The sequence below is a fragment of the Rhinoraja longicauda genome, chromosome 1 (assembly GCF_053455715.1).
Source record: "Rhinoraja longicauda isolate Sanriku21f chromosome 1, sRhiLon1.1, whole genome shotgun sequence".
In the NCBI taxonomy this organism is placed as follows: Eukaryota; Metazoa; Chordata; class Chondrichthyes; order Rajiformes; family Arhynchobatidae; genus Rhinoraja; species Rhinoraja longicauda.
In genome coordinates, this window is record NC_135953.1 from 120,862,030 (window position 1) to 120,887,678 (window position 25,649).

Below are 25,649 nucleotides of genomic sequence, written 5' to 3' on the forward strand. Positions count from 1 at the left end.
ATAAGTAAATAAAGTGAAGTCATCACTTTAGCCCAGATCTGAAATTCTCCAATTTGTTCATTGAATCTTCATTCTGAACCATTGCTTCCCTAAATCTGGCAACAATAGACAGTCTGGGATCACTGTGCTTTTTCAGAACCACCTGTTTGCAACTGAGCCACTTCAAGATGCAGCAAATCCATTCTAGAATTTAGCAACCTAAACAAGAAGTGTTGCTGGATGGAGAATGGGGGCATGCATAAACATTCTGTTGGATCATGAGTGTAAATACAATTCATGTGGATGAAGCATCTTGCTTTTTGGCATGATCCATATTCAACAACTAATTTGTGATGAGCAGAAGAGAGGAGGCATGCTTCTTGCATGGTTTGTGTGCACAAATAAAATCATCATACAACAAATTCTGACTGCAAACTTCTGCACCTATTCTGCACCTGCCATGTAGAAACTTTCATATTGTTCCTTTGCTTTTGGGGTGAGCAGAAGGATGCCAGAAATCAATAATGTCTGTTGGCCGACAGCAGGGTTTCAAAGTATTATTCATCTACTGACTAGTTACACCTCTTTAAGCACTGATTCCATTCAGCACATTACCACGGTTAACCTGGCTCCATACAAAATTTTAGGCCACTCGTCCATTCCACTCCATCCTCTCTCCATCTTCCTCCCTTCAAAGTACTAATGTGTAAATCCCCTTTTCTTCTGATGTATAGGACTTCAGTCTTCTAACCATCTCTCAAGTATCAGGTAGGAGTGAGGAGGGGAGGTGGTATTGGTAAGTTGGGGGGGGGGGGTTGTTTCTGCTTCACTCAGTTTAAATGAAAAAATAGTAATCAGTAACATTCAAATATATATGGCAGCCTTCAGTACAAAAAAATATGACATTCCAACACAGATAGACAGTATTTAAGCATACTTTTATAAAGGACAGAGGTTAAAATCTACTTCTTATCCATTTCCACAGGGTCCATGGGGCATCAGCAATCAAGTTAGTTACAATTTGTTGTAGATGTCACGTGAAAATAAATAACTGTCTACATCAAGTCAAAACAGAAGGGGTTGGTTTGTAATCACTGACATCAATTCCTGCCGGATCATATGCTGCCCGCAGGATGCGCCGTGCCAACTCGATAAGCAGTTCTTACTCCTTCAGTCTCCATGACCAAAATGAAAATTGGGGATGTGATCATTTGACAGCCAGTTGCATAAGGAACATCTATAACTTCAGGGCAACTAAGAGCGGGTCAGTATAACTGATTTACCCAGTGCTATTGACAAAATGTGCAATCAAAAATTAATGTATTAAATATAACTTGAAGCTACACATTAGTGTAATATGCAGCTTTGAATTACATTAAGTAATTTAGTACTGATTATTATATTGTAATATTATTGTTATTATAGGACTGATACTAACTTTTGTTGTCATCACAAATTCTTTCCTTCACTTAGTTTTCTATTGCAAAGCAATTTTTTTCAAACATTACTCAGCAAACAGACTTCATTTAATTTCGGAAGAGGACTTGATCAAGAAGATAATCCTCAAGACAACCAAGTGCGTAACATTTTACCAAACATACAACCTTTCATTTTCTGAAACCTATATCCACACATGTCAAAGACATTAAGAAACAACGAATTATATTTTCACTCCATTTGAAATACTGGCAACATTCTAATAATTAATCACAAATTAATATGGCAATACATCTGAAATCACTAGTCCACATATAGAATTATTAATTTATTCTTATTTATGTTTGCATTTATTGGAGATGTCAAATTAAAATAGTAACATTTAATAGAAAATACAATTTTTTGAGTTTCCTGGAGCTTTGCTTTAGAATATCAAAAAAATTGATGAGCAACAATATTAAACTGATTAATCTATTCAATTTAGTTCCACATCTGTTGAAGCATTTCTGGAAGTAAGCTCACTGGTTAATTTAGAACCCTTTGTTCAGTGTGCCCAACAGACTTTTAATAATTGCCAATTAACCTTTTCATTTATAGGTACATTATTAATAGACATTTAAAGTGAAAGCAAACTAAATCTATTGGGGATTACATGCAGCCTCTTCAAGAAGATTTCAATTACAAAATATAATTTAAAAACTATATATCCTTAGCCATAAAGGAAATTATTCTTATAACTAGTGGACTAAAATACTATACACTAATGGAAATGTTAAATTAAGTAAATTGAGGTCAAATCACATTTCAATCCCTTTGTAACTGAAACAACTCACAAATGTGCAAAGATATCAAATATTAACCTGCACCTAAACAAATCAAATGTAGGCTATATTTAATTTAACCCAATTTTTGTACATCAAGTATAGCTTGATTTGGAATGTTTTGAAAACAATTGTGTTGAAAAGAAAAAATGAATAATTATATTTTTAAAGCACTTAATTTCAAAATGAAAAATATTTTTGATCGCGCATATGAAGAACAGAAAATATAATTACTGTAGAGTTAAATGGTCTAATCAAGAATTTTACTTGCAAGTGACATAGAAATAATACCATTATGTAATTTAATAAATTCAGCAAAAGTTGAGGGGTATCACAGTAAGTCAAGTGACTGAATTCCAATTGAAATTTTCTGACCTTATTCATATTCCCATTAAAAGAGACTGACAACAAACCAATTAATCTGCCCCTACTACCCTTCGCAGGAAGATAAATGGGAATATGGGCTAGAAAGTGCCATTTAGCTATGATTCCACTGAAAGATAGAACAGGTTCACGGGATTTCATGACCTAGTTCTGTTTCTATTTCCTATGTTTTTGCCCATGAAATTAAAGTGATTTGAAAATGGGCAGCACATTCCAGTTTCCTTTCGTATTTTGGAGAGGGAACATGAAATGCCAGCAATAGATTAAAATTATTATTTCATCACCTACACTTCTGGAATTAATTTTACAGAACAGAAAAGTGTAACCCACCAACAAATCCAAACTAGAATCGATCAGAAAGTAAGTTGATAACTGGCTCCCCATCGTAGGACTTTAATCAACTGAGCATTATACTTCCCATACAAAATTATCATTGGGACCCAGTTCTGGGGCAGGAAAAGAAGTGTTTAACATGGACACATTGTACCATAACAGTATCACAACCTATGTCATAACAATGATGGTAATATATGCTTGGAAGGGCTTGAATTTAAATTGGCAGGGGGAAGGGCACCAGAGTATGAAATGAAAAAGAGGAATATGGGACCCTGTAGATTTGCATTGTCAAATAGGAATAATGGATTAGATAGAAGACCATTAGAGGGGAGCAGACTAAGAGAGATGACAAGAAAATCAAAAATAAGTTTACATTAGACTGCAAGCGTGTAAGCCCATAAACTGAGATGACTAAAGATTGGTGAACTGCAAGTTTAAATAACTATGTGGGACTGTGATTCAGTTGAATTAAATGTAAAATGGTTTACATTTGACATGCCAGGACACAAGATGATCAGAAAAGATAGGAAGCAAAAAAAACAGGAAGAGTGGTAGCATGAATTAATGAAGAAATTACAGTACTGGAGAGCAACGATGTCCTCGACAGGTCATACATAAAAATCCATGTGGTTAGGGTTGGGAAGCAAGAAAAGAGCCATCACATTACAGTAGATATTCTTTTGATCAGCGCGTGATAATAACAAACCTAAATCTAATATGAAAGAGTCAGACTCTTTATTCTCAGGGTGGAAATGTCATGTACCAGAGGCCAAAGCATTACTGTGAGAGGGGGGGGAAATGAAAGAAGATTTACAACAAGAGCCAACGGGAATTATGTTTCATTTTACACTGAAAGTGGTAGGTGTCTGAAACAAGTTGCCTGGGGAAGTGGAGGAAGCAGTCACAATAGCAACGTTTATGGGGCATTTAGGCAGAAATATAAACAATCAATCAGAGAATGGAGGGATATAGACCGTATATAGGCAGATGGGCAGTTTAAATTCTCATCATGGTCAGTATAGACATTATGGACCTAGCCTGTTCCTGTGCTGCACTGTTGTATGGTGTAAGTATTGATGGGTTAATTTAACCAGATCTTGGATGATACATCAAACAAGATATTTCACATACTAAGCACCTGCTCACAAGAGATGCAAGTAACAGAACGTAAACCAGAGATTCTTGGATTAAAGAGATAGAAAAAAATGATGAAAGTAAAACACAAGATGTATGACAAAATGTCCAGTGACAACCAGACTAAATATAGTAAGTTGTGAGTAAAACTGAAAAGGCAAAACAAATAACCAAAGTGAAAGTAGAAGAAACTATCAGTTAATATAAAAGTCAGTCCAAAGTTTTCTCTAGCTATGTAAATAGCAAATGTATAATAATTGGAAAGGTGAGGCTGATCACGGATATAGAAGGTAATCTACCTGATGAGGCGGGAAGGCATAGCTAGAGTTCAAAATGAGTACATTGATCCAATCTTTATAAAGGATGAGAATGCTACAAAAATCTCAATAGTTGAGGTATTAGATATAACAGAATTGGTGAAAATTGATGAGGATGTATTATTGTACAGGCTCTTTAAGCTTGAAGCAAAGAAAGCAGCTTATCCCCATGAAATAGATCCTGCATTGCTAAGTAGAGATGCAAATTGCAGAAACTCTTCCCATAATCCTTACGTGTACATGGAAATGCCAGAGAATAGAAAATGACCAATCTATCATTCTTGTTCAAAAATGGGTACAAGAACATGCTCGGCAACTAAAGGCCAGTCAATTTACACTCATTTGTGAGAATAATAATCAAAGAAATATGAAAAGACAATCAGAAAAGTTGATGAAGGAGAGCCAACAGGAATTTGGTGAAAGCATGTCATGTTTGAGTAACAAATGAATTTATTTTGCAGCAAGAGATGATGTTATGAAGGGAATTAAGTGGACATTTCCTTCATGATATTCCAGCTTCCGAGACAAGGTCCCAAAACAAAGACAAGTGCTGCCTCACAAAATTGAAATACATGAAATTAAAGGCTCAGCATCAGCATGGATAGGAAACGTCTTAAAGGCAAAAAGCACAGTGTAGTGATAAATTGTCTTCTGGGGGATAGTGCTTTTTAATCTATTTTAATAATTTAGACACAAGTGAGCAATCAAAATTTCCAAATTTCTAATCGTTTGAATGGCACAAAATCTGGAAGCATGGTGATGACAATAGTAACACTGCAAGAAGACATAGCTAAGCTGGCTAAACGGTCACCTTAAGTGACAGATGAAACTGAATTTAGGGATACACTTCATGGGGGAGAAAAAAAGAAAACATTGACCGAAAGGCACATTTTTAAAGGAATAGGGTGACCTTAGCGCATATGTGCTTAAAAAATGGAAGAACATGATTAAAGAACAGCCAGTGTAGGAAAGAACTGCAGACGCTGGTTTAAATTGAAGGTAGACACAAAATGCTGGAGTAACTCAGCAGAGGAACTCTTCAGACTGAAGAAGGGTCTCGACCCGAAACGTCACCCATTCCTTCTCTCCAGAGATGCTGCCTGACCCGCTGAGTTACTCCAGCTTTTTGTGTTGACCTAACGAACAGCCAGCATTGCCAATAAGATATTGGCTGCCATAAAGTGTGGTGCACTGGTTTAGTCATAATGAGATTATCACATCAAATTCTGGACAAATCACTCTTGTAAAGATGTGAAAGCCCAAGCGGAGCTGCAAAACTGATTTATTTGAAAGGACTAGGGTTCAAAGGATGAGGTGGTTCAGTTACAAAGTTAGACTGGAATAATCAGGGTTGTTTTCCCTGGAGCAAAGGAATTGGAAAGAAGGTTTGGTGGAGGTATACAAGATCTTGACTAATTTAAATTGGGTAAATAAAGATAAGCTATTTCCATTAGTAGTTAAGGGAGATTTAAAAAAAAAATCTGTGTATTTAGAAACTGAACTGTACTTGCTTAAAAAGAGGGAACAAAATCAATCATGGATTTCAAAAGGTAGTTGGATGGGTACTTGACGGATTATTTTGGATTATTTTATTATAGTTTCAATATAATTATGGAGAAGGTCAAATCTGGACCAAGGGTTGAGATTTTGGATTGGAGAAAGGCTAATTTTGAGGAGATGAGAAAGGATTTAAAAGGAGTGAAATGGAACTTTTTGTTTTATGAAAAGGATATAATAGAGAAATGGAGGATATTTAAAGGTGAAATTTTGAGAGTACAGAGTCTTTATGTCCCTGTTCGGTGGAAAGGAAAGAATAATAATTTGAAAGAGCCGTGGTTTTCCAGGGAAATTGGACACTTGGTTCGGAAAAAGAGGGAGATATACAATAAATATAAGCGGCAGGGAGTAAATGAGGTTCTTGAGGAATATAAAGAATGTAAAAGGAATCTTAAGAAGGAAATTAGAAAAGCGAAAAAAAGATATGAGGCTGCTTTGGCAAGTAATGTAAAAGTAAACCCCAAGGGGTTCTACAGATATGTCAATAGCAAAAGGATAGCGAGAGAAAAAATTGGTCCATTAGAGAGTCAGAGTGGACAGCTATGTGCTGAGCCGGAAGAAATGGGGGAGATATTAAACAATTTCTTTTCTTCGGTATTCACCGAGGAGAAGGATATTGAATTATGTGAGGTAAGCGAAACAAGTAGAGTAGTGATGGAAATTATGAGGATTAAAGAAGAGGAGGTACGGACACTTTTGAAAAATATAAAAGTGGATAAGTCTCCAGGTCCTGATAGGATATTCTCTAGGACATTGAGGGAAGTTAGTGCAGAAATAGCAGGGGCTATGACGGAAATATTTCAAACATCATTAGAAACGGGGATGGTGCCGGAAGATTGGCGCATTGCGCATGTTGTGCCTTTGTTTAAAAAAGGTTCTAAAAGTAAACCTAGCAATTATAGACCTGTTAGTTTGACGTCTGTGGTGGGAAAATTAATGGAAAAGATACTTAGGAACAATATATATAATTATTTGGATAAACAAGGCCTGATTAGAAACAGTCAACATGGATTTGTGCCTGGAAGGTCATGTTTGACTAATCTTCTTGAATTTTTTGAAGAGGTTACCAGGGAAATTGATAAGGGCAAGGCTGTGGATGTTGTCTATATGGACTTCAGTAAGGCATTTGACAAGGTTCCACATGGAAGGTTGATTAAGAAGGTTAAATCGTTGGGTATTAATAGTGAGGTTGCAAGATGGATTCAACAATGGCTGAATGGGAGATACCAGAGGGTAATGGTTGACAATTGTATGTCAGGTTGGAGGCCAGTGTCTAGTGGAGTACCCCAAGGATCTGTGTTGGGTCCACTGTTGTTTGTCATTTACATTAATGATCTGGATGATGGTGTGGCAAATTGGATTAGTAAATATGCAGATGATACTAAGATAGGTGGTGTAGTTAATAATGAAGTAGAGTTTCAAAGTCTACAGAGAGACTTGGGCCTTTTGGAAGGGTGGGCTGAAAGATGGCAGATGGAGTTTAATGCTGATAAGTGTGAGGTGCTGCATTTTGGTAGGACAAATCAAAATAGGACGTACAGGGTAAATGGTAAGGAATTGAGGAATGCAGTGGAACAGAGGGATCTGGGAATAACTGTGCATTGTTCCCTGAAGGTGGAATCTCATGTGGATAGGGTGGTGAAGAAAGCGTTTGGTATGCTTGCCTTTATAAATCAGAGCATCGAATATAGAAGTTGGGATGTAATGTTAAAATTGTACAGGGCATTGGTGAGGCCGAATCTGGAGTATGGTGTGCAGTTCTGGTCGCCAAATTATAGGAAGGATATCGACAAAATGGAGAGGGTACAGAGGAGATTTACTAGAATGTTGCCAGGGTTTCAGCACTTAAGCTACAGAGAGAGGTTGAACAGGTTGGGTCTTTATTCTTTGGAGCGTAGAAGGTTGAGGGGGGACTTGATAGAGGTTTTTTAAATTTTAAGAGGGACGGACAGAGTTGACGTGGGTAGGCTTTTCCCTTTGAGAGTGGGGAAGATTCCAACAAGGGGACATAGCTTCAGAATTGAGGGACAAAAGTTTAGGGGTAACATGAGGGGTAACTTCTTTACTCAGAGGGTGGTGGCTGTATGGAATGGGCTTCCGGTGGAAGTGGTGGAGGCAGGCTCGATTTTATTATTTAAGAGTAAATTGGATAGGTATATGGATAAGAGGGGATTAGAGGGTTATAGTCTGAGAGCAGGTAGATGAGACTAGGTCAGAGAGAGTGGTCGGCGTGGACTGGTAGGGCCGAACGGGCCTGTTTCCGTGCTGTAGTTGTTATATGGTTATATGGTTATATGGAATGAAGTCCAGGGAAATAAAGATTGATGAGATTGCTCTCCCAGATGCCTGTTTAGTCTTGACAGAATGAACCACGGATCACGATTCTTTTGACTAAATAACATAGGTTAGTGATTCTTCAATTTAATTACCTTAAAATCACAGAAACGCTGATCAACTCCATGTTGACATATAACAAGAGATTTGGGCCTTTCTAATTCATATTCTTGACACATCACGTGAAAGATAAATGTTTGTCCCCACTCAAATAATGTTGCCAACTGTAAGAGATAAAAACATAGTGAACTTTGTAGCTTATACTTCTCAGAAATATATAAACTTAAAAATTGCAATGCTATTCCACACCACATTAGTGAAACAAAACAGTACAAGTTATTCTTTGGCCAAATGATTCAAGCTTGATTTATATGTCTAAAGGAAGCACCTTTGATCAGCCATTTACCCACTTATTGAGCATTCAAAGCCACTTACATTTGAAAAATCTAACAAGCTATTTAAATTCCTTATTTTTTTGCAAAAAAATTGCTTTTTACAATTAATGTAAAGCATTAAAAATAATTTTCCTTTAAGAATGATACCAATACTTGATACAAGCATAATGCAATGGATGCTGAAGACGTTGAGGCTGAAGAAGGGCCTTGACCTGAAACGTCAACTATCCATGTTCACCAGGGATGCTACCTTACCTGCTGAGTTACTCTAGCACTTTGTGTCCTTTTGAGCATTAATCAGCACCCGCAGTTCTTTGTTTATTCTAAACAATATGAGCAGTTCTAGCCTGGTACTACTTCTTTGAATGTTTTCTTTGAAATTAAACATATGAATTTGTAGATAATTTATCTGACATGAGGAGGTTTCACCCAAATTATTGCACCCTACTTCAGAAAAGGGCTCTGAGCAGACACTTAGCAACCTCTACAAGCAGCTACCTGCTGTTATTTAATATTAAAAAAACAACATGTTTTAGCACTTAATTGCAAGAGACCACCCCAGGGCAATCAAAATTGTAGCCCACTAACAGCTTTGATTAATCTGCTACACTACTCTTGTGACTTGATAAGTAAAATTGTTTTTGACACATATATATATATATATATACACACACATCATACGAGCCAACCAGCCTGCTGTCACTTTTTTATTGATTTTATAAGCTTAACAGATTAAATACAATCGCAAAATTAATATACCAGGAAACAGACCATTTTTTCCCCTCTTGCAATTTTGGTTGTAATCATTCTTCGAATATTCAAACAGAAACGTTAAACATTTTGATGACACCCAAAGCAGCACAAAGTTGCAAAAGCAACTTCAAAAGAAAATTCGTATCAGCAGTGAAAATAAAACCAAGGCAACATATGTGAAAACTCAAATCTTACTTTATAAATTCAGTTTGAATTCATTTCTAACCCCTTTTATTCTGTATCATACAACTTTGATCACATTTTAGATCACAGGAAATAAGTATTCTTGATTTGCTTCTAGCTGTCTGCAACTGACTACCAAGTGATTAAAATTTGTGTTGTAATCATTATGAAAAAGGTTCAATGTTTTTTACCTTCCTCTATTTGTAGAATTATTGGCTGATGCAGAGTTGATAGGACATAAGAGAACAACATAAAGCACTATTTCTCGACCCAAAAAGTCACCTATTCCTTCTCTCCAGAGATGCTACCTGACCCGCTGAGTTACTCCAGCATTTTGTTTCTACTTTCAATATAAAACACTAGTTAGTGTTACAGTTAGGTATTGCGTAGGTTCTGGTCATTGTTACAGGGACAAGAGGACTGCATTAGAGAGAACAGGGGATATTTTCAAGTATGTGGCAAAGATTGGGAAATTTTAATAAGATGCGATGATTAGGTAGGCTGGAATTGTTTATCCTAAAACAGAGGCTGGGAGGATTTAATTGAGTGTATAAAATTATAATAATAATAATAATAATATATTTATTTTATATAGCGCCTTAACACATGCACAAAGCGCTTTACAAATACAATTAACATAGAAACAAACAGACAAACAGACAAACTATCCTGACGGAAAAGCGGCGAATAATCAACGCCAGCGTCCTCTCACGTCAGGGTCCAGCAGTAGACATTAAAGAACACAAGACACACAGATACAATTTTTTACACAAAACAGCCATCACAGTGATTGCTCTAGGCATACCCTCACTGTGATGGAAGGCAAAGTCTTATGAGTTGAAAGAGGATGGCTAGGTAGCATCCATTTTTTTTAGATCTTTATCTTCCCAGATCAAAGTAAAACACTTCAAAAATAAAAAGATAACCCCAAGTTAGTTCACCATGAGTCTGATAAACTACCTGTGGTAAAGTCACTTTTGCTGTGAGCAGGCCTGCTTGCACATCAATCAGCCATGCATATTCCAATGTTGTACAACAAAGTGGCAGCCCTTCTGCTGAGAACATGGCATGGGCTCGAAGCTGCATTCCCGACAGGCTGATGTGACCTTCGCGTAGCAGTCCATCCACTGATGGCCTCTATCAAGAAGAAAGATACAAATCAATCCTATGTATGCAAATGTTAAAATGCAAAATTAATATGGATGAATGTCAACATCAAGTGCATTATGTACTATATCCACTGTGCTGCATTTCATTAACTAGATGCACACGACACTAGCTGCCAAAACGTTTTCAATGACCTCCAAAACCTACAACCTTCGGCGATTAGTCATAAAAGGAAAGTTATGTAGCAGGGAATCCTCCGCCTTTATATTCCTTTGCCATGTTTTATACCTGGAAATACATCACAGTACGTACCTTTGTTACCCATGGAAAAATATTTTAAACTTATATCTATAAGAATACATTCATCACATAATGCTCACGGTTAGCATTATCTTTTCAGGGGCATTAACACTGCCCTTATTAGCAAAGCCGATGTTAAATTAAGGATTGAAAGTGAAATTTTAAGATACATGCACAAATTAATAACCTGAGCATAACAGCAGATGGAAAAATAGACAAATATTCTAAAGACAAGAATAGCCTAAAGTTAGTAAACATATAAAGCTGCTCTAAAGTGAATACAGACAAGAATTTGCATTTATTTAATATATTAGAGTCCCAAACTTTATTACTTGTTGGATGTTATAACTCATAATCAGGTGTGATATGACCCTGGTTGTGATATATTAAATACATTGTAACCTTTATTTTTCTCTTGCTGACTTTTTTCATAAAATATCTAATACAGAGAAATGTATTTCAATACTTTAATATTCATTTGCTGCTTTTCACCTTTTCTAATAGGTCATCAACCAGCCTACTTGATTTCTCCTTGGTTTTGCATAATTCATAACATTATGTATTGTTGCATCAACCCAGATTCAATATCCACATCTTTGAAGTCCTTGGATTCAGAAGAGCTGAAGTAAATTGTTGTGGTGGGCTTAAGAGAGATTCCCATAGCATTGATAATTAATAAGTTTGATTTTTGCACAAAGAAATATTGTAATTTTATTACACAAGGCACTGCAGAAAACTCCCCCTTTTGATCCAGGTGAACAAAGAGTTTTCAGGGCATAGTTATTAGACCATTACAAATAATGCATTGATAGTTGGTATTGCAAAGTTTCCTTTATTTTACCCATTCCCTATTATACTACCAGTGTGGGCTATATACATTTAACATTCCTGCTCAGAGGTACTGCAGAATGATTATACTCACATTATCAAAACTAATTCAATGTGGAGAGCAAAAATCACAAATGGAATGTTCATCAACCAAAAATTCTACGATTTTTTTATGAACCCAATGTTAGTAGCTGTTGTTTGGCCTACGTACATGATCAAGTACATTTCTAGGTACATTCCCATTTCTTAGGAGTAGCAATAGGGTCAAGGGAGGTTTAAAAAGCCTGAATAAACCTTGGCAAATAGAATGTTCTCCATCTGTCGTGTTGAATCCTCAGCTGGGGATATAATAATGGCAAATCAAATCAAGGAAGTCCAGCAAAAACTCTCCTTCATTTCAATGGCATGGAAACCAGACAAGTTATACAACTTTGACTTGATTTGTTTGTGCAGTTCATTACCCATTCATTTTCACAGGGATTAACACTTAGGCAATCAGCATATCTTTTCAAAGTTTCAAAGTGACATATACAATAAACAGTGAGGATTTAGTAAAAAGACTAGAAGAACATAGACAATGTGATGAAATTGGCATTCAGAGGGCAGATGTAATTTAAAGTAGGTTTGTAAGTGTTAAGTGATTCATTGTGGTAGACAATAGGTGCAGGAGTAGGCCATTCGGCCCTTCGAGCCAGCACCACCATTCAATGTGAGCATGGCTGATCATTCTCAATCAGTACCCCGTTCCTGCCTTCTCCCCATACCCCCTGACTCCGCTATCCTCAAGAGCTCTATCTAGCTCTCTCTTGAATGCATTCAGAGAACTGGCCTCCACTGCCTTCTGAGGCAGTGAATTCCACAGATTTACAACTCTCTGACTGAAAAAGTTTTTCCTCATCTCCATTCTAAATGACCTACCCCTTATTCTTAAACTGTGGCCCCTGGTTCTGGACTCCCCCAACATTGGGAACATGTTTCCTGCCTCTAACATGTCCAACCCCTTAATAATCTTATATGTTTCGATGATCCCATCTCATTCTTCTAAATTCCAGTGTATACAAGCCTAGCTGCTCCAGTCTTTCAACATATGATAGTCCCGCAATTCCGGGAATTAACCTAGTAAACCTACGCTGCACGCCCTCACTAACAAGAATATCATTCCTCAAATTTGGAGACAAAACTGCACAGTACTCCAGGTGCGGTCTCACTAGGGCCCTGTACAACTGCAGAATACCTCTTTGCTCCTATACTCAACTCCTATTGTTATGAAGGCCAACATTCCATTTGGCTTTCTTCACTGCCTGCTGTACCTGCATGCTTCCTTTCAGTGACTGATGCACTAGGACACCCAGATCTCGTTGTACGTCCCCTTTTCCTAACTTGACACCATTCAGATAATAATCTGCCTTCCTATTCTTACCACTAAAGTGGATAACCTCACACTTATCCACATTAAACAGCATCTGCCATGCATCCGCCCACTCACACAACCTGTCCAAGTCACCCTGCAACCTCATAGCATGTTCCTCACAGCTCACACTACCACCCAGCTTTGTATCATCTGCAAATTTGCTAATGGTACTTTTAATCCCTTCATCCAAGCCATTAATGTATATTGTAAATAGCTGCGGACCCAGCATCGAGCCTTGCGGTACCCCACTAGTCACTGCCTGCCATTCTGAAAGGGACCCATTTATCCTCACTCTTTGCTTTCTGTCTGTCAACCAATTACCCGCAATACCATGTGCTCTAATTTTGCCCTCTAATCTCCTGTATGGGACCTTGTCGAAGGCTTTCTGAAAGTCGAGGTACACCACATCCACCGGCTCTCCCCTGTCAATTTTCCTAGTTACATCCTCAAAACATTCCAGAAAATTAGTCAAGCATGATTTCCCCTTTGCAGAGGAAAACAATTCTATGTCCTCCAAAAGAGTTAACATCTCACAAGTGCTACCTTGCTGTTCCTGGTGGCATCTCATTGCTCAATAATAGCAAGTTGTTAACAAGCATTATATCTCACTGTTCTTGAGGAGCAGCGACCTGGCCTCGGGTAGCAAAGATCACAACTCTACTTAGATCAGCATCAGATTATGTGGAGGCTAAGACTTCATATAGCCTACACACATGCCACCAGGGCAGTTGCTGAAAGGCCCATGCACAGAATCCTTTCCCGACTTCACAAACCCTCCTGTCAATGCCAAGAGATTTTCTCTTCCTTGCTCTTCACCTTGTCCCATTAGTCAGTTAGGCCCAACAAAGCTCCAATCATTTCACAAGAGAAATTAACTCAGCGGGACAGGCATCATCTCTGGAGAGAAGGAATGGGTGACGTTTCGGGTCGTGCCCCTTCTTCAGGTGTTTTACATAAAATGCCTCCATGCTGAGGTTGTCATCCAAGTTCTCCTGGACTACGTAGATGTATAAACTGCCACAATCCCTCCTGCCTGAGGTAATCAAAGTGTCCAATGTCTCTCTCTGTGCCACATGCTCCTTCAACATGTTTCTTTGCTCTTTCAAAGTGGTAATGGAACTGGTGGCATTAAGCAATGGCATATGCATGGTTGCATAGGAGGGTGAAAAAAATAGACGCTTCAAGACATATAAAGCTAATGGACAAATAAGCTTTGTATACTTTATCTAAGAAGAGTCACGACCTGCAACATCACCTATTCGTGTTCTCCAAAGATGCTGCCTGACTTGTTAAGTTAATCCAGCACTTTTGTGTCTTTTTAAGCTTTGTTCAAAACAGAATGCCGGAAGAACTCAGAGAATCAAGCAGCGTTCGAGGAGGTAAAAAGTGTCTTGTCATCATTTTGGTCAATACTCTGCATCAGAGCTAAACAGTATGAGGAAAGTTTACTAGTATATACTGTATTAGTCTGTGAGAGGAGTATGGCAGAGGTATGATAGGTAGAACTAGGTGAGGGAGAGCGCAGGCATGATGGGCGGGTGGAGGAGAGGGAGTGGGGGGGGGAAGGGGAAGGAGAAAAGTGAACAAAGAGAGAGGGAACCTAACTGGACAGATAACTGTGTGGGAGAAGAACTCTAAGGGGGTGAGTTACCTGAAATTGGAAAATTCAATGCTCATACCAATTTTCAAAAGACTCACACCCCCTGATTTCTTATCCCACGCACACTCATCTGTCCACAAAGGTCTCTTAGTCCTTTATTCACCTTTCCCATCCACTCCTTGCTACAATCTGGTACTACACACCTGGTATAACCTGCCTATCATCCTCTCCCTCCATTTGGTTCCACCTATCACCCACCCGCCTCAGCCCCACCCCTCTCCCACATAGCCATTGAGTGACAATCTTATCTCTTTCTCATCAGTGATGATACAACTTTTGCCTCCACAGATGCTGCTTGACATGCTCGGTTCTTCCAGCATTCAGATTTTGGTTTCACATTCCAGCATTTGCAGTTTTTTTTAATTTTCGAAGCTTTGTTCATTGCATCCTTTGCTTATTGTAGTTATTGCAGAAATCAATAAGGTATAGATGTGTGATGTGCATGAGTTCAAGAACTCCTCTTGACATATCATTTGGTCAAGATTGATTTTGTTCCTGGAAATCAGACTTTCAGTTACAAATGTCTGCTCCTGGGCCCCTCAGCACAAACCCACCATTATCTGGGAATAAATGTCATCAAAAAATAACTTTAGAAATCAGTCATTATACCGTGGATTCCTTTTCTTCTCTTTCCTCTGAGGTCTCACTGACAAGAGGAGTGAATTTTTACAGTATGAAGCCCTGTTGTTTTGAAATTTACACGGAAATAATCAGGGAATATGCAGCTTTTATACATGAAATCATTTGCCAAATCGTAGGCGCTACCCTGTTGCATGCTCGTTGTGATACGAAATAGTGATTTTTTTTTCAACACATGCAGATCAGTTCAGGAGCACAATCATACAAAGTTTTCACATTACAAAAATGAGGCTAAAGATTTCCAAGTCAATTATGCTTCATTCAACATTTCATCACTCAAGAGAGTAATAACTTAAACAAAATTAAAATAGGCACAGACATTCACCAACATAGTACTTGCACTAATGAGTGTTTTATTGGGTTTCTTACCGGGTAGTTGTCGCTTACAAAAATGTAAACAGGTGACAATATAAGCTGCAACATTGTCTCCTTGTAACCCTTCTTCATTTCAAAACAAAGCCTCTCCAGGAAAGCTGTGGGACACTCTGAACCATCCCCACTGCAATGCTGAAAACATCAAAACATCAAACTATTGAGTTAACTCTAACTCTTAATCATGTAAATTTATACAACTTAGTAGTCTTAGTAATAAGCAAAGTAATAAGTGATACTTTGCTAATCTGCTTATCTCCGTTATTGAACTAGGAGGTATTAATATAGGCTTGTGTGTGTACATAAAGTATAGTGTACACAGGGCACTCATCTGCCTTGTGTGTGTGTGTACAAAATATATTACGCGTGCATACAAACGGCAAAGTGATAATAGTGGTTCAACTGGATTCAGTCTTGAATTACCAACTTTAACTGTCAAGAAGAATCAAATCACATTATATTGAAAGGTAATAAGTATTCAAACTGCTCACACAATTATGCAAACCAGCATCTGTAGTTCATTGTTTCTACATCAATTAAGCACTGTTTAATCCCCTCCAGGAACATCTGGATTCTAATGGCCTTTACATGAGATTCATGTGTAAGAATATCTAGACCCCTGGGTATAGCAGCATGCTGTCTTAATTCTTAGGATTCAAAATTACTTGTTTTCACTCTGATTCGGTGGGTTCTCAAATGAATGAAGAGCCAAATTAGCGACCACTGACTCATTAACTCTCAAATTAAAAAATATTCTGTCCTAATTTCTTGCAAAGTGAAAAACATCTGATTTCCTCCCATTTATACATTATTTACCAACTTTTTACCTACTTATCTATGTTCCTCTACACTAAATGCAGAAAGTGCAGTGCTGGAAACAATCAACAGGTCAGAAATCATCTGTGGAAAGAGAAACTGACTTAATGTTTCTGATGAAAGATCTTCGACCTGGAACGCTATCTTTGTTTCATTTTGTGCACTTGCTGCCAAATTTGTTAAGGGCCTGTCCCCCTTAGGCGATTTAAGCTTCATCAGCAACCTCAGAACACACATGATTGGAGTGGAAGCGTCACCAACAAGCACAGAGGTCAGCCTCATTTCATTTCAATTTTTCCTTTAAAATCAAAAACTCAACAGCTTCTACATTGATAATTTGAATGAATGAATGAATGAATGAATGAATGAATGAATAAGTTTATTGGCCAAGTATGCATATACAAGGAATGTGCCTTGGTGCTCTGCTCAAAAATGACAACACAAACAGACAGTTAACAATTAAGAATAAAGCATAACCACATCAAAACAATGAAACCACAACATTACGGTCTAAACATGTGGGTGAAAATAAAACAAAGCAAAAAAGAGACTACAGACTTTAGTTATTGAGTAGAACTACTACTCGTGGAGAAAAGTCAAGTCAAGTCAATCTTATTTGATTAGCACATTTAAACACAACCCACATTGACCAAAGTGCTGTACATCAGTGCAGGTACTAAAAAACATACAATAGCTCACAAACCAAACAACACATACATAAACAGTTTACAGCACCCCCTCAGAGGGCCTCAAACGCTAGGGGATAGAAGTAGGTTTTGAGCCTGGATTTAAAGGAGTCGATGGAGGGGGCAGTTCTGATGGGGAGTGGGATGCTGTTCCACAGTCTAGGAGCTGCAACCGCAAAAGCGCGGTCACCCCTGAGCATAAGCCTAGACCGCGGGACAGTCAGTAGCCCCAAGTCGGCCGACCTAAGGGACCTAGAGATTGAGTGGTGGGTTAGAAGATTTTTGATAATGGGGGGGGGGGGGGGGGGGGCAAGCCCGTTTAGGGCTTTGGATGCAAAGAGGAGGAGCTTGAAATCGATTTTGTACCGTACTGGGAGCCAGTGGAGAGAGGCCAGAATCGGGGTAATGTGGTCCCTTTTACGGGTACCCGTCAGGAGTCTCGCTGCGGCGTTTTGGACCAATTGCAGGCGGGACAGGGATGATTGGCTGATCCCAGTGTATAGGGAGTTGCAGTAGTCCAGGCGGGAGGAAATGAATGCGAGGATGATTTTTTTAAGATCGTCAAATTGGAGGAATGGTTTGATTTTAGCTATGGTACGAAGCTGGAAGAAACTGGTTTTTACCACAGAGTTAACTTGCTTGTCAAACTTAAAAGCAGAGTCAAATATCACGCCAAGGTTTTTAACATGAGGTTTGACTAAGGAGGATAGGCTACCAAGGCTGCCTGTTATCGTTTTGATGGAGTCCAGGGGGTGGGGGGGCGGATAGGATGACCTCAGACTTGCTCTTGTTTAACTGAAGGAAGTTCTGTGCCATCCAACATTTTATGCCCTAAAGGCAGTGCATGAGGCTGATTAAATTTAACCGGTTGTTGGGTTTCAGGGGGAGATAAAGCTGTGTGTCATCCGCATAGCAGTGGAAAGAAATGCCGTGCCTTTAAATGATTTGGCCGAGGGGGAGCATGTATAGAGAGAAGAGAATGGGGCCTAGGATGGAGCCTTGTGGAACCCCGCAGGAGAGGCTAGCTGGGGAAGAGGAATAATTGCCTATGTTGATGGAGAAACTCCTATTTTTGAGGTAGGAAACGAACCAGCTCAGGGCAGTGCCAACAACGCCAACCCCGTACCGGAGACGGTCAATAAGGATGGTGTTATCCACTGTATCAAACGCTGCGCTGAGGTCGAGAAGGAGCAAGATTGCACAATCGCCAGCGTCGATGGCGAGAAGCAGGTCATTGTGTACCTTCAACAAGGCAGACTCTGTGCTGTGGTGGGCCCTGACACCTGACTGGAAACTTTCCAGGATGGTATTTTGGTGTAGGTAAGGCAGTAATTGATTTAGAATAGCCTTTTCAAGGACTTTTGACAGGAATGGCAGTTTGGAAATGGGTCTGTAGTTGCTCGGCAAGGTGGGGTCTTGGTTAGGTTTTTTCAGGAGGGGCTGGACCACCGCGTGCTTGAAACAGTGCCAGTGGCCAGAGAACTGTTGATGATAGAGAGGATGCTGGGACCGGCTATTGCAATGACATCCTTCAGAAGGGCAGTGGGGACAGCGTCAAGGGGGCAGGTTGCAAGTTTCATAGTGGAGACAAGCTTTGCAAGGGAGGATAGTGACGGGTTGGAAACAGTCCAATTTAGATGAACAGACCAGTGAGACAGTTAGGTCACGGGTGGGAGGGGAAATATTCATTCTAATGTTCTCAACTTTGCTAGTGAAAAATTTAGAGAATTCTTCGCACTTAGCAGGGGGCCCAACTAAGCTGGTACTGGAGGCGGGACATATGTCAGAGGTAATAGCGCTAAATAGGACCTTGGAATTATGAGAGTTTTTGGAGATAAGGTCGGAAACATATTGTGCTCTCACTGACTTTACTGCTTCCTGGTATTTGAGAAGATTGTTTCGAAGGAAATTCGAAGCTTATCACATTTCCACCTCCGTTCTGATTTTCTGCACTCCCTTCTTAGGGCTCTGGTGGTGTCATTGAGCCAAGGCCGACCTTTGGGCTTAGGCTTTTTCATTTTAAGAGGAGCAACAGAATCCAGGATGGAAGAGCAAGTAGTATTAAATATAGAGATGAGATCCTCAGTGCTGAGATGAGGGGGAGAAGCCTCGATTGTGCAGATGTTGGGGGCAGCTATGAGAGCCTCGGAGAACTTACTGGCAGTCAATAAGTTTATGTAGCGGGAGTAACAAACAGGGAAATGAGATTTGGTGGGAGAGAAAGGCAGAGATGCATCAAAAATAATAGCGCTGTGATCCGACAGACAAGCCTCAATAATTTCAATATTGCAGATTGGGAAACTGGACGATAACACTAGGTCGAGTGTATGGCCTCGCTTGTGAGTGGGTCCAGTGGTAAGTAGAGTCAGATTGAAGGACTCAACTAGGTGCATAAATTCACTCACAAGAGGCTTAGCAGGACAGCAAACATGAATGTTTAAATCACCAAGAATCATGACCCGGTCAAATTTGGGCAAAATGTTAGAGATAAGATCAGCAAATTGGGTGATGAAGTCCTTATGCATTTTTGGTGGGCGATACACAAGAACAATTAAGAGGGGATAGGCTAGGCCTACTTTAATTAGTTGCACCTTGAAACTGGAGAAATGATCAGCGTTCAGGAGGCGGCAGTTGAAATGTTTCTTAAACACAGTGGCTAAGCCCCCACCGCGTCCGGAGAGCCTAGCCGAGCTGAAGAAGTTACAGTCATTAGGACAGAGTTCCACGAGTGGAGCAAGCTCACCAGGGTTAAGCCAGGTTTCTGTGACCATAAGAAGTCCAATCCACGGGTGGTGAAGAAATCGTTGAGGATGAAGGTCTTCTTTCTTTGATGGATGTTTCTTTTTTTTGTGTGTTTTGGGGGTTGTGTAATTTTAATGCCTATTTAATGCTTTTATTGTTGGACTGTGGGTGACTGAATTTCGTCCAATATTGGATGACAAATAAAGCTATCTTGAATCTTGAATCTTGATCTTGTTCGGTAAGGATCTTGCGTTGATCAGGGCCACTTTAGCAGGGACAGCAGGTAAGCTTCGGTCTGGTAGCGGCTCCCACGCCAGTGGGCGGAGGTTCAAGGAGACCACGCCGGTGCGCTTCACAGGTGGCCCGGCTGGGAGCCAGCGGGCCGGCAGTCCAGGGACCGGGATGATCGGTCAAAGAGCGGCATACCTGAGCTCGAGGGAGCGCTGGTGGATGGAGCGGTAAGGCCGACCAGGTCCGACTTCGGAGCGCTGGGCGAGGTAGGCCGATGTTGGGCGAGCACGGGCGAGGTTCTTAAGCTTTTCCGAGGCGCCCGAGGGTTTACTCCGCCTCCTAGCGCGGTTCGTACGGGATGGCTGTAAGGCTGGGCCCGCACAACTACCGGGAGTTGATCGAGGAGCGATCGCTGGGAGAAGGTTTGTCCGGGACCTGGAATGAAGAAGTCGACGACGGAGGCTCGGACGCTCAGGAGAGTTAGGCATTCGTAGGCCAAGGTGGCTTGCAGAACACACGGATGACTAGGTGAACGACGACGGGCAGCCAAACACAACGGCGCGGCCTAACTTTCATGGGGAGATAAAGCTGTGTGTCATCAGCATAGCAGTGGAAAGAAATGCCGTGCCTTTGAATGATTTGGTCGAGCGGGAACATGTACAGAGAGAAGAGAATGGGGCCTAGGATGGAGCCTTGTGGAACCCCGCAGGAGGCTGGCTGGGGAAGAGGAGAAATTGCCTATATTGATGGAGAAACTCCTATTTTTGAGGTAGGAAACGAACCAGCTCAGGGCAGTGCCAACAACGCCAACCCCGTACAGGAGACGGTCAATTAGGATGGTGTGGTCCACTGTATCGAACGCTGCGCTGAGGTCGAGAAGGAGCAAGATTGCACAGTCGCCGGTGTCGATGGCGAGAAGCAGGTCATTGTGTACCTTCAACAAGGCAGACTCTGTGCTGTGGTGGGCCCTGAAACCTGACTGTAAACTTTCCAGGATGGTATTTTGGTGTAGATGAGGCAGTAGTTAATTTAGAACTACCTTTTCACAGACTTTTGACAGGAATGGGAGTTTGGAAATAGGTCTGTAGTTGCTAGGCAAGGTGGGGTCTAGGTTAGGTTTTTTCAGGAGGGGCTGGACCACTGCGTGCTTGAAGCAGATGGGAACAGTGCCAGTGGTTAAAGAACTGTTGATGATAGAGAGGATACTGAGACCGGCTATTGCAATGACATCCTTCAGAAGGGCAGTGGGGACAGTGTCAAGGGGGCAGGTTGCAGGTTTCATAGTGGAGACAAGCTTAGCAAGGGAGGATAGAGAGACGGGTTGGAAACATTCCAATTTAGATGAACAGACCAATGAGACAGCTTGGTTACGGGTGGGAGGGGAAATATTCATTCTAATGTTCTCAACTTTGCTCGTGAAAAATGTAGAGAATTCTTCGCACTCAGCAGGGGACCCAACTAAGCTGGTACTTGAGGCGGGACATATGACAGAGGTAATAGTACTAAATAGGACCTTGGAATTGTGAGAGTTTTTGGAAATAAGGTCAGAAAAGTATTTTGCTCTCACTGACTTTACTGCTTCCTAGCATTTGAGAAGATTGTTTCTCAGAATTTCAAAGGAAATTTGAAGCTTATCACATTTCCACCTCCGTTCTGATTTTCTGCACTCCCTTCTTAGGGCTCTGGTGGTGTCATTAAGCCAAGGCCGACCTTTAGGCTTAGACTTTTTCACTTTAAGAGGAGCAACAGAATCCAGGATGGAAGAGCAAGTAGTGCTAAGATGGGGGGGAGAAGCCTCAATAGTGCAGATGTTGGGAGCAGCTATGAGACCCTCGGAGAACTTACTGGCAGTCAATGAGTTTATGTAGCGGAGTAATGAACAGGGAGATGAGATTTGGTGGGAGAGACAGGCAGAGATGCATCAAATATAACAGTGCTGTGATCCGACAGACAAGCATCAATAATTTCTGTATTGCAGATTGGGAAACCGGACGATAATACTAGGTCGAGTGTATGGCCTAGCTTGTGAGTGGGTCCAGTGGTAAGTAGAGTCAGATTGAAGGACTCAACCAGGTGCATAAATTCACTTACAAGAGGCTTAGTAGGACAGCAAAGATGAATGTTAAAATCACCAAGTAGACCAGGCCTACTTTAATTAATTGCACCTCAAAACTGGAGAAGTGATCAGCGTTTAGGAATCAGCAGTTGAAATGTTTCTTAAACACAGCGGCTAGGCCCCTACCGTGTCCGGAGAGCCTAGGCAAGCTGAAAAAGCTGTTTTTATGTCTGGCTGTGGCTGCTTTGACAGCCCAGAGTCGCCTTCCAGAGGGAGTTATTTTTGAATGAGTTATTTTTCTTAAAATCCACCACCACATCATGTTCACACAGCTTGATAGCTGGCACTTTCATTTTGATTTCTTTTACACTAAATTGGAATGTTTTTGAATTTTAATGTGTATTAAATAAAATTCTGATATTTTCTGATTATATGTAGCCAATATCTATTTATGTGCCTTCAGAATCCACAAATTCATTTTAGAGATAGCTACAGCAAATAAAGCTGATTATATTTTTCATTTTCACAGGACAGCATTTATTGCCCCTCTCCAAATGGCATTTAGCTGCATGACCTGACAAGTCATTTCAGAGAGGGGTTATGAATCAATCAAACTGATGCAGTTCTGGGGCCATATAAAGTTCAGAATGGGAAAGGACATCTTTCACTTGGAAGATATTTTTGAAATAGCAATCCATTACTGACACTGGCTTTACTTTACAGATTTATTTAATTATCTCTGAATTTTCTGCCCAAAATGCTGAATATACTAGTCAAATAATATAATCACTCTACCAACATAAACAACTATGTCTCATTTCAAGTGTGGCATTGCAAATCAAATGTCCAACAGCAGGTTATTTAAAGCACTAATACATTTCACTTACCACTGGCAGTCTTCCATGTACTTTATATAAATTAATGAGGACAGAAATATCCCATGGGCGGAGTGTAAGTGGGTGAATATGTTTACTTCCACCCTCGGTTTCTTTTTTGTCATGTTCATCAACACCAACCGCTGTCCACCCAGAACTAGAAGATGTTGACAATGACATCACAGGACTGGTGATAGCTTCCTCAAAATCTGTGTACATGTCATCTTCTCCAAAGTAGTTTTCCTTTTTTAAAGTAAGAAGATATACAAGTGTGAAAAGTCTATTCAGCAGAACCAAAAGTGTAATATTCCAACAATAGATCAGAAAAATAATCCAATTGAATATTGTACATTCAGATGAAAACAAACAAATTTAAATTTGGATGTCCCAAAGTGCCCTCTCGGACTCAATGATCCCCCAAATTTTATATTTTTTTAATTAAATTGGCACATGCTGTTCCATGCACAGTCTAATCCAGTAATATATTAATAGTATCCTCTTATGATCTGAACTAGATATGTGCAAATGTTCTTCTTAAACATCTGGTGAGGTAAACCAAGTGATTATTGAGAGAGCGTTTTCTGCAATTTAATAAAGTTTTCTTTCCACAGTAAGGCAAGCATTATTATCAGCAGTTATAACCATATTCACTGATTTCCAACAAGGTACTTTACCAAAGTGTCATGTTGTAACATTTAAAAAACAAGCAATATATCAACCACATCAATGGTTCCTTTAATCAGATTCAACCAAATGTCTTTTTATGACTTCTCCAACATTTCTCATTTTTAATCCTGTCTTAGGCTTTTACTACTCAATCTGGAAACCCAGTAGTTCAATTATTGCCAAAATCTAATATTATATCTGTAGAACATTCCAAGCACAACACTGTTATTACTTCTTCATATGGATTAAATGCAATTAAAATACAATGCAGTTAATTATACACCAAAATGAATGGAAGAGTTGCTAAGTAGCTTTTCTTTTAGATTAAACTAGAAAAACAACTTATTTTACATGACAGTATGATAGTCCCAATCATACTGAAATAAAACTGCTGCACAATTGTACCCGGTAGCTTAAATCACATCTCTAATTGCAGGCATGTCATGAGTTTCCTTTGTTCACACCCAAGCTATTTAAATGATAGGTGATTGAGTTTAGCAATTTCTCTTTTCATACATTAATTAGTAAGACTCATAATAGTAAGCAGAGGAAGCAGCACCTGCTTCAATCTGTTCATTAGCTGCCACCTCTGCACTTTCAATCTTCCTTGGAAATGGAGTGTGCAGACAAAGGAAGAAAGGAAGGCAGACAAAGAGTGACGAAGAATTCTTAATCCTGTTTGTTCTGTAACAACTCTGCGACAAGTGTAACTGTATAAACAAGCGGGTTCACAATATCACCAGCACTAAACAGATTGATGACACTTCGTGTCAAGCCTCAAAAGCCAGAACATTGACAGTACTCTTGCAATGTATACCCACATTCTCTGCCTCCACTGAAAGGGACAAGACTTAAAAGACAAACAAGAAGTTTCAAATTATTTAGAAAATCTGTTTTAAGCAGAAGATGAAGAAACAAATTACCTTTACCTTTATACACAACAATGCTTTAAGCAGTGCTCCATAAAGAATGATTTGTGAATCTGGTGCCATTTCTAGTTCCACATGTAGTTTATCAGGTAAGAGTTCAGCTGGATCTATCCGTAATTTTTGTGAAACGGTAGGAGAATGCACAATTCGATCTGCAGCCTTTTGTGATGATCTGGGTGTCATCTGCTGCATTTCAACTACATTAAGAAAGAAAATAATGTATATATTTAATGAAAAAGCATATTCTAGATAAATTTGTTATTGAAATTAGTACTGGTATGTCAGTCCGACCATATCATATATGCTTCTCTATATCTTCAAGGTTCACTCTCCCGCTCAACTTTGTGTCATCTGCAAACTTGGAAACATTACATTTGATTTAATCATCCAAATCATTATTATGTTAATAGCTGGAGTTCCAGCACCAATCCCCGTGGTACCCACGAGTCATTGCCTGCCACTTGCAAAAAGAAAACCCTATAATATTTTGTGGGTCAATTTTGCACTCTAATCTCTCTTATTGAAAACTTTCTGAATGTGTAAATATTTCACAAATTCTCCCACATCTTTTCTGTGAATTATAATCTCAATAAATTCCTGTAGATTAGTCAATCACAAATTTCCTTTCACAAATCCATATTAACCTTGTCCAATCTCATCACTTTGCTGAATTACAAACCTAACCCCCAATCCTTAGACTT

At 39.7% G+C, this 25,649-nt stretch overlaps 1 protein-coding gene across 7 annotated transcripts in view; it reads right to left on the bottom strand.

Annotated features, from left to right (window-relative positions):
- Positions 1–25,649, bottom strand: part of kiaa1109 (KIAA1109 ortholog) — a 292,965-nt gene that overhangs the window by 174,025 nt on the left and 93,291 nt on the right. For all 7 annotated transcript variants that reach the window (XM_078405533.1, XM_078405525.1, XM_078405561.1 and 4 more), the window contains exons 20-24: positions 24,949–25,145; positions 23,366–23,596; positions 15,945–16,082; positions 10,591–10,767; positions 8,395–8,523 (exon numbers count right to left, since the gene is read on the bottom strand). In XM_078405533.1, the coding sequence (XP_078261659.1) occupies positions 8,395–8,523; positions 10,591–10,767; positions 15,945–16,082; positions 23,366–23,596; positions 24,949–25,145 (872 nt within the window). The remainder of the gene's footprint in view (positions 1–8,394; positions 8,524–10,590; positions 10,768–15,944; positions 16,083–23,365; positions 23,597–24,948; positions 25,146–25,649) is intronic.